The sequence below is a fragment of the Coturnix japonica genome, chromosome 1, assembly GCF_054131305.1.
Source record: "Coturnix japonica strain WE chromosome 1, WE-NBRP24, whole genome shotgun sequence".
NCBI classification, from domain to species: domain Eukaryota; kingdom Metazoa; phylum Chordata; class Aves; order Galliformes; family Phasianidae; genus Coturnix; species Coturnix japonica.
This window is the reverse complement of record NC_140663.1, coordinates 55,219,740-55,229,850: the sequence shown is the minus strand read 5'-3', so window position 1 is coordinate 55,229,850 and position 10,111 is coordinate 55,219,740. Positions and strand designations below refer to the sequence as shown.

General features: G+C 35.1%; 1 protein-coding gene across 2 annotated transcripts in view; it reads left to right on the top strand.

The window, feature by feature from the left end:
* The window catches only part of IPO8 (importin 8), a 41,736-nt gene that overhangs the window by 15,592 nt on the left and 16,033 nt on the right, over positions 1 to 10,111 (top strand). Inside the window, exons 9-16 of one of the 2 annotated variants that reach the window (XM_015865955.3) lie at positions 279 to 413; positions 1,139 to 1,238; positions 2,859 to 2,935; positions 4,223 to 4,339; positions 7,476 to 7,565; positions 8,161 to 8,326; positions 8,907 to 9,067; positions 9,501 to 9,626. In XM_015865955.3, coding sequence (XP_015721441.1) covers positions 279 to 413; positions 1,139 to 1,238; positions 2,859 to 2,935; positions 4,223 to 4,339; positions 7,476 to 7,565; positions 8,161 to 8,326; positions 8,907 to 9,067; positions 9,501 to 9,626 — 972 coding nt within the window. Of the gene's footprint in view, positions 1 to 278; positions 414 to 1,138; positions 1,239 to 2,858; positions 2,936 to 4,222; positions 4,340 to 7,475; positions 7,566 to 8,160; positions 8,327 to 8,906; positions 9,068 to 9,500; positions 9,627 to 10,111 lie in introns of those variants that run through there. The other variant, XM_085540819.1, reaches the window with a different exon arrangement.

Here is a 10,111-nt window from a genome sequence, read left to right as displayed (position 1 = left end):
AATTCTGATGCATGTCCTTGGTTTACAATCATAAGTGACCACAGGATGGATCCTGTGTAAAGGTAAATGTACCTAAATGCTTGCAAATATAGGTCCTTAATGTTTAAATGATTTCTGACTTTTGGATCAGAGACATCACAGTGCTTGCTGACACTAGAACTTCTGCCATATAATTGATAGGTCTGTGCTGAAATTCACTTAAAAGGTGCCCTGCATGTCTATGCGTGAGGGCTAGTTTTCCGTCTTCATTTAATAACACTGATTCTTTATTTCTTTAGGTTCTATTAAGAATCTTAGATCAATACAGACAAAAGGACTATGTTGCACCACGTGTCCTTCAGCAAACGTTAAATTACCTGAACCAAGGGGTCATTCACTCTGTAACGTGGAAGCAAATGAAGCCACACATACAGGTCAGTGCATAAAGCCCGGTCAGAAACAGTTCATGTTGTCAGAACGATGAAAGAAGTATTTTTCTGTAGTTTTTAAAGTTTCATGAATGTTTCATACAGCACAAACATTGCAAAAAAAATAAAAATAAAAAAATAAAGTATTTCCAGACTAATGCAGTTCGTTTTTTACAATATCCTGACTAACTTTTATTGTAGATATTGTCTACTTGATTAAAGATTCTGTTCCATAAATTCCTTGTTTTACTGAAGTCTGACACAAAGTTCTGGATTTTATTAGTTGCTAGTGTGAAGAAATTACTATAGATTTGGAAATTGTAATTGGTTGTAGCACACAGTCACCAACGATACCATAAACTATGAGGAACCGAACTGTTTTAAGGATATATTTTATACGTAGATGTAAGAACAAGTGAAAAGTGATTTTCATACCTCTTTTCTCCACATTATAAGGTAGTTAATATAAGTTTGTTAATCCTGTGAATGTTATGGAGAAGGATTCTGAAGCCTGTTCTCACGTTAAGGGTTTTATCTGTGAGAACCTTCTGCAGAACGCGATGTTCTGTTGCTTACAGATTAGATACTGAAGTATGTTTTGTGTGTGGTAGTGACTATTATAAAGTTAGATTATATAATTACTGCTGTCTGTATCTGTTGCAAAAGGAAAAGAGAATCTACTGGAATTTGATTTTCTGTGTACTTACATGCATTTCATTCCTCTAAACTAGAGTATAACAGAAGAAGTGATATTCTCCCTAATGTGCTACAAAGACGAGGATGAAGAGCTGTGGCAAGAAGATCCATATGAATATATCCGCATGAAATTCGGTAACCATCTGTAGTTAGAATTTACTTCTGGTTTTCATCACAATTGTATACTGTAATCCCACATATAGTGTGGCAACTGTAATGTCTCTGTCTTCATGAGTGTCCTGAACAAAAGGAAGAATTTGTTTCACAAATCTCACCAATATGTAATTAAAAGGCAGATCAAGTGAGTTTTGCCCACTTGGCTACTGTTCTGAAATTAATTCTCTAAAAATTGTTTTCTACCTCAGATGTGCTCAGTGCAGCCAGTAGACTGGCTTGCTTTCCTTGTAAAGCCAGTTTTAGAATCCTGAATTGGAAACATGACTGCTGTCTGCAAGCTCTTGCAGCTCATGCTTTGACCAGAAGAGGCCTGACTTGCTCTTTATTGAAAATTGTTCTTGTTTTCAGTATCTTTTTCCAACTGTTATTACTAAGTTGTAAAGCAATTAGATGTATATATTTTTTCAGAAGTCATGCTGAACTATGCGTTGGACTAATTTATAGTAATTAGTCTTGTTAAAAGAGTAATATCATTGAAAAAGAGAAAAGGTACTTAAAAAATAGAGCAAATTTAGTGGGAAAATTCCAGTATGCCAGGCACCATAGAGATATGTAACATTTGGAAATTGTTAATTAACTGCATTTTGGTTAGCATATGAAAAAAAATAGTGTAAAAGGTCGTAGAATACTTATAAAACAAACAGACAACCCTGCAACCTTGGAAAGTTAAGCAATTAATCATCGGAGTGTAGATGATAGGGATACAAATGTGCAGCTGATTTTTTGGTATCTAAATACTCTTATTTTTGTGAAAGCAGTGAGACCTATTTTTATCTGTAGCTGAGAGTTAAAAACAGATTTGAACTGTATTATGGAAACATGAATGTACATTTACGTAAAATTTAGTGAAAAGTATTCAGATCTGCAACAGGAATGGTGGTATTTCTGAATCTTGATTTATCTTCAAGATCTTAGGAAAAGTTAACGTGTAATTTTAAACACATTTTAAGGTTATTTTTCCAGATACTTTTATTTAATGCAGTCTATGTAGGGATGTTTGGATTAGAACACGTTTGGCAGCACAGATTGTTTTTCAATATATAAATTATATTTTTAGTGCGATTAAAGAAGGTTTACTTGTAATGAAAGAAGCTGAAAAGCTTCATCTTTCAGCAGATTTAAACTACACCAGATCCAAGGATTTTTTTACATTCAAAGAGTTTCCCATGAGGTTTCAATAAAATCAAGCCAAGATTGTGTGCATATGTTGTACAGATGGCACTGGAATGCATTGGTGTTCTTATTATAGCGGTTTTGATTAAAAAAAAAAAAAAAAAAAAAGGCAAGAAAAAAAAAAAGCAAGCAACAACCAGCAAATATAAAATGATTTTTCATCCATTAAATACATGATCTCAAAAGAACTAATGAGTAAATAATTCAATCTTGATAAAGGGACTGATGAGTGGTCAGTAGATTAGGAAGTCAAGAAATAAATGTTCTTGTGGGTGACGTGAGCTTGAGTCTGACTCTTCAGCTGTTCATTGAAGACAGTCATGTCCCACAAACTCAAGTTGGTTTATCAGCATTTTACGATGTTATTACCAGAAAGTGAGTTTATTAATTTATCTTTAACGCTAGATGTATTTGAGGATTATGCATCCACAACAACAGCAGCACAGAATCTCCTTTATACAGCAGCAAAGAAGAGAAGGGAGGTATGGAACTATTTTTAATGTTTATTTTTTAATTTTTGCTTGCAGTTTCATTAAAAATGTTATTTTCCCTTACATTTGAAGATGCTATAGGAAGCATCTCAGAAAAATTTACTTGTTAATATATGGTGAAACTCATTCCTGGCTTTATGCTATCAAACCAGGGAGAATTAAAATATGTAAGTATGAATAAATAAATGGTTTCCTCTTACAGCTCTGAAATTAACATGCCTGATAAAACAAATTGGAATCGATGTAGTGATAGTTTTCCGTGTTTATGAACAGCCTCTGCCTTGGCTGTTCAGAGATTCTCAAAGTGTACCAGCGGCACAAGTGAATCTAATCCTTGTTAATTTTCACTGATGCAATTTAAAGTCCTGTTGACAACAGTGAAATTAGGAAGAATAAAATGAATTTCATGGAGCTGGTCTTTAAATGACAACGTAACTTTTCTATTGATCCTTTTATATTTACAGTGATATATACTACACAAATTATTCAGCCTAGCCCTGGAAAGCATATTGTTCAGACTGCTGACTTCTCTGGCAACCATTTTCACATGCAGTAAAACGGGGAGCTCGATTTCTTAATGAATTTTCAGAAAAGAGCGTAGACTTTGTATCAGATCAAATAGCCCATGACCTTTCTATTTCTTTGTTGTTAAAGCAATCTGTGTCTCCTGACCTTCTCAATTTCATAATTTGTACTCAAATTGTCAAAAAAGGTCGTCATTTCTGAAAAGCACATAATGTCGGTGGAAACCACAGTAAGCAATTTATTTTGCCAAGAAACCTTTCCAAATCTAGCTGACTTTAGTAGTTATTGCCAAGATTGACGGGTTAAAATAAATCTGGGGTTTTAGTCAAAGCTGCTCTTGAATATGTTTATGTTCATAGCTATATGTACATGCACGTATGCCTTTATATATGTAGTGGGCAAGCCAGCAGGAAAGTTACTGGGGCTAAAAATCTGTGAAGTACTGTTTGAACCTCTTGTCTTTTCCTCACCTTTCCTGGTTTGCCTCAGAACAACAATAATACTGTAATCATTATCACTAATATGACATTTCAAGTAGATGAATTCAATTTTGTAAAGCTTGGATGAAAAGTTGGAAAAGGAATCTTTTAAATCTGGAAAGATGCTACGTATAGTACTTCCCAATTGCTTTGATTAAGATGAGATTTCTACTTGCAAAAGTCATATGATTTTTTAAACTTAATGCTATGAAAATAATTTGACTTAGATACCTCACTGACAGAAAGAGATTCTGTGTTTTTTTGTTGTATGCAGGTATTGCCAAAAATGATGGCTTATTGCTACCAGATTCTGACAGAACCAAACATTGATCCAAGGAAGAAAGATGGAGCTTTGCATGTTATAGGATCCTTAGCAGATATTTTACTGAAAGTAAGTAGGTGAATAAGTAAAATAAGTTTATGTTTGCAATGCTTGCTATCAGTTCCATTTTTCCAATAAAATGTGTTAGCTTATTAAAGTTTGGCTAGCCCACAACTGTGTTTTTGAAATCAGTAGGAAGACTGTCATGGGTAATGATATTTAGAGGGTTTCTTTAAAAATATATATGATCTTTGCTGCTTTTTTTATTCCCATTTTATATGCTGATTTTAGTTCTCAAGTTTCTCCAAGTCTCACTTTGTTTCCCGCTGAACCATCCCTTGGTCTTCTCATGCTTTACTAGTAAAATGGGAGGGTGTTAAGAAAAACAAACATGTATTTCATCAATAACATTGCTTATTATTCTTTAAAAACCCCTCCCAGCGGCTTGCACTATTGTGGGCTCCTCCTGGTCTCAGAAAAATGTTTGCTTAGCAATAGTTGTAGGAATGTTTTGTCTAGCTTTACAGCCTTTGTACGCTAGATGTATTTTATCATTTAGCTGGGTGTTTTCCAAAGAAGTGGAAAAAGCAGAAATAAGTATTTCTATCCTTCTTCCATTTTTTTATACACGGTATCTTCACAATTTCAGCTTTTCTTTCAAATTAGAATAGACATTTAACCCACTCTGTTTCTGTCCTGTGTAGTAGTCAGAATTGCTCTTTTGTTTCTGTAGGCTGTGGAGTCCAAATACACCCTCTTTCTACCTCAAAAGTAACTGCCAAAAATTTATCACTTTCAGAATGAGAACGGAGGCTCGAGGCTCCTTTTTAAATTACATAAAAATGTATTTTATGTGAGTTATCTCACTGTGCAGTAGGTTTCTTCATACAAAGCCTTGCAAGGCTAAAGGCTGAGTGCTGCACTTGGGTCATAACAACCCCAATGCAGTGGTACAATGCTAGGGGAAGAGTGGCTGGAAGGGTGCCCAGGAGAAGCTGGTTGACTGAGCGTGAGCTGGCCATGTGCCCAGGTGGCCAAGGAGGCCAATGGTATCCTGGTCTGCAGCAGAAATAGTGGAGCCAACAGAGTGAAGAAAGTGATTGTCTCTCCGTACTTGGTGCTGGTGAGACTGCACCTCGAACACTTTGTTCTCCTTCAGCTTTGTTCTCCTTACTGCAAGAAAGACACTGAGTTGCTGGAACATGTTCAGAGAAGAGCAATGAAGCTGATGAATGGACTAGAAAAGGAGAGTTATGAGGGGTGACTGAGAGAACTGGCACTGTTTAGAGGAGGCTTAGGAGGGAGACCTTTAGCATTTGCAGCTATCTGAAAGGAGGTTGTAGCAAGGTGAATGTCAGTCTCTTTTCTGAGGTAATTTGTGATAGGACATGGAAATGGCCTTAAGTCCACCAGGGGAAATTTAGGTTGGATACCAGGAAGAATTTCTTCAGAGAAAGGATGGTGAGGCATTGGAACAGGCTGTCCAGGGAGGTATTTAAGAAACGTGTGTGTGACACTTAGGGACATGGTTTATTAGTGGACTTGGTATTGTTAGATGGCTGGTAGGCCTTCATGGTCCTAGTGGTATTTTCATACCTAAATAGTTATTTGATTCATGTTACAAGGAATATTTTACCTACATACTTGTATATTTTTTAACCAGTGTACCACTACTTCATCTGAAAATGAGACCCTGAAACATCAGTAGCTTCGGGCATTTTTTTAAAGATATATTGGGCTATAAGCGCCATTGTTCATGTTGGAGTATAACAAAGAATAGAATATTCTTTGTGTTGTGAGAAGCCTTTCATGCTGAATAGGGTTTCATTTATCTCTGTCCTGAGAAAAAAGAAATTTATTCCACTATACTGCTATTATTTGAAATTTTCAGTCTTGAAGCATAAGTTTATATTGTATAAAAGAGTAGTAATCCCCAAAGCGGCAATCTTCTCTCCACTCTGAGTATCTTGTGTTTGGGATTTGGCAGATGGAAAAATTCCATGAGCTGTTTCTACATAAAGTACTAACTTATAAGTGTCTTCTTTCTAATGAGTCTACTGAGGCATTGATCATAAGTTGCTCAAAGAGACAATGACTCTGGCTTATCCCCCTAGTTCTCCAGATTCTCCATTTGAGTGCATGCAAACCTCTGACTTGTGTGCACAAGGAAAAGTTATTTTCCCTTATCTGTAGTTTTTCTTTTCGTTTTTCTTTTTCTTTTTCTTTTTCTCTTTCTTTTTCTTTTTCTTTTTCTTTTTCTCTTTTTCTTTTTCTTTTTCTTTTTCTTTTTCTTTTTCTTTTTCTTTTTCTTTTTCTTTTTCTTTTTCTTTTTCTTTTTCCTCTTCTCAGTTCTTCATCTGCCTCTTTTAAGGTTTGGGAACCTGCATGGGGAAAAATTGGTGTATGAATTAATGGAGTAGAAGTCTGACCACTTAAGATATATTTAGTGTTGCATATTCACTTTCACCTCTTCTTATCCACTTAGTTGTTCCTTTAGATGGTAATACAGCCCAGTATTATTTCTGTTATTTTATGATATACTGGGTCTGTAGGTGCTAGGAAAGTCCCCAGTCTCCATGGTGCTGATTCTGGCATTCTTTGAATATCTTGGGATTTGCCAAATTTGAACTATTGAAAAATGGTTTCAACTACTTATCTGTATCCAGACAAAGAAATTTCTATCATAAAGGAATTCTTTTTCCATCAATAACAATATTAAAAGCAGTATTTATGAATATATAAAAATATGTGAGCTGTTGTAATGTGTAAAATAATTAGCTGTAATGCTTATAGTAATGGCAGGTCAGTTGAATCTGGGATCTGTTTCATACTAAAATTTGATTTATCATAAGCTACGTCTACACTCTGCTCTAGGAGGACTGAAAGCACCAGGTTCTTTATCCTAATTAATTTTTAGGAATAAAAATGAGCTGGAAACAGTGCTTTCGAGAAAATGAAAATTCCTGGTATAGTATTGTAAAAAGTAATGTAGAGTTGATGATTACATATACAGACTTCTTATTTACCTGTTTTCGAACTTGAGGTTTGCCCAGTTAAAGATAGAAAATCCATAGCTCTTCATATGTGTTTCAAAGGCAAATCATTGTATTTTTCAAAATATCAAGATATTTAAGGTGGTTTTCTGACTAAAATTGAATATATGAAAAGAATGGTCCCCAAAATTTATTTTTCTTTTCACCAACAGAAGAGTGTATTCAAGGATCAAATGGAGCTGATGCTACAGAATCACGTATTTCCACTGTTCATGTCTAACCTGGGGTACCTCAGGGCTAGAGTAAGTTCATCAATTATGTCAGTTTCAGTATTTGCTGTGTTTCTTTTCTTTGAGCTTAACTTCATGCTGAGTGTCAATGAAAGATGTAAAGCAAATATATTCTAAAAATTGAAATAGCTATCTTGTACAGTAATTTTTCAGCGTTTTGACTTAGAAATTGAGCACTCAGTTAACTGCATTGTAGGAAGGTCTTTGTTACATTGTTGTTTGCATCCTCAGTCAGACTGAAGAATTTGAGCAGTGATTGGGACCGTTTAGTGATTATTTTTCAGTAGTATCTCAATAACTACAGCTGTTAGACAGCTCTGAGGAATAGGTAGAATTTTCAGAGTTTTGGTTGTAGCTTGAACTAAATCCACAAGTGCCCATGAGTCATATACAAATGGTTAGTTTTCTTTTGTTTATTTTCTGATATTTTTCTCAGAAGGACCTGGACTGTAAATGCCAATTTTGTGCCCACTGGATTTATTGGAATTTGGGGAAGGAAAATAAAGAACTCATTGACTGTAAAAACGGTTATTCGTTACTGTATGAATACATTGCAGTAAAAAAAAAAAAAGTATTCCCTTACTTGCTTTTGCTTCTTTTCATGCAGTCCTGTTGGGTACTTCATTCATTCAGCGCTTTGAATTTTCACAATGAGCTAAACTTGAGGAATGCAGTAGAGCTGGCGAAGAAGAGCCTGATTGATGATAAAGAAATGCCTGTCAAGGTAGAAGCTGCCATAGCTCTTCAGATGTTAATAAGCCACCAGGAGCAAGGTAGGCTGCAGTGATTCATCAATTGCATGTGCTGATTTATTTATTTATTTTTGTTGACGATTATAAGATTTGTGCAGATTTATCTAAACATTTTTACCATTTGAAGACGTAGATCTTGGAACGTTTAATCATATTTTGACAGCTTCACTTTCTCATTAGCTACTGTAAACATCCCAGAATTCTGATGTCAACTTTTTATGTTGGGTTTCTGCAGAAATATTTGTTTTCAGAGTATTTCACTTGTTAAAGTAAATAGTGTCTTTCTTTCATTAATGAAGTGAAATAGCATATACTTAAGAGTGAGTGCTTCTAATGTGTGAGGGCATGTATTTGTCTGAAACAGTGGATGTTTTTAGTAGATGACTGTAGTATGTGTGGTTTATTTACTCTCTTAGTTTGCTGGTTATGTGCTCTGTAAGTGCTTTGGGTAAGGCTTTTTGGTTTTGTTTCTGTATGCGTGAATTTTAATCCTTTTAAAATTACTTCATTTGAGAGTGGTCATTTACCTAGCAGTTTTGAGTATATTTGTGTTTAAAGATAGCTGATTTCATTTCATTTTAACTTTTTTTTTTTTATTAAGCTAAGGAATATGTGAAGCCTTACGTAAGACCAGTTATGCAAGAGCTCTTGCACATTGTTAGAGAGACAGAAAATGATGATCTTACAAATGTAATCCAGAAGATGATCTGTGAGTACAGCCAGGAAGTAGCTACCATCGCTGTTGACATGACACAGCACCTGGTAAGAGACAATACTAAAGGTACTGTCCAGTCACAAGCATATGCCTGGTTTTGTAAACTTCTTATTGAAATGCACACTGTTTAAAATAATCCCTGTGAAGGTCCACCTGTAGTATTCAACATAGTTTGTTTTTCAGGCTGAAGCATCTTTAAAACCCTTTCAGAGGCTTTCAGAGATGCTGAATTTTGCCCGTGGTTTTAATGAGTCAAGTTTTGACTATTTAACATGTAAAATGTTTTAAAATAACCAGACTTCTCAAAAACCAATTCATTTTCTGTATTCATTTTTCGAAACTAAGAAGCATATTTTTCAACACTGACAGCTCTTACAGATAGGGCATTGCTGGTTTTGCATTAGCTATCTTGTTTCTACATGAAAAATGAGGAATGCGAGTTGTCTTTTGAATGTCAAATTGGTTGGTTTTTTTTCATAGGCTGAAATATTTGGTAAAGTACTTCAGAGTGAGGAATATGAGGAAGTGGAGGACAAAACAGTTATGGCCATGGGTATCTTGCACACTATTGACACTATCCTAACAGTTGTAGAAGATCACAAGGAGGTAAGATTTCCCTTTGTATATCTGCTGTTCCCTCATGCCTTTCATTCGTGACAACAAGCACTTTTGTGTATGTGTTGCATCACTTGATGCACATGAATGAACGTTTACTATAGCAGGATGGTGAATTAGTACCAAGTGACCTCTGAGAAATCTGAATTTAAAGCCCAGATTATTTCTGTCTTTTCTTAATTGTTCAGCTTCACTCTCAACCTTTAAGGGAATTTATATCCTGAGTGTAAAATCTTCAGCCCTTATTCTAGTACATACTTCATTGGATAGTTATTACATGGTTGTTAGGAAGTAATATTTTGCATATGAGTAACTTTTTGATAATGGTGACTCATATTTTGTTCTTTACTTAGCAGTTTCTTGGATAGGATTACTAGGAATTGGTCTTGGTGCGGTGGTACAAGTCTACATTTCATATATTCAGAGAAAAAAGGGATTGTTTCTGCTTGTAGCTGGCCGAGGTAGGAAAGGCTTCA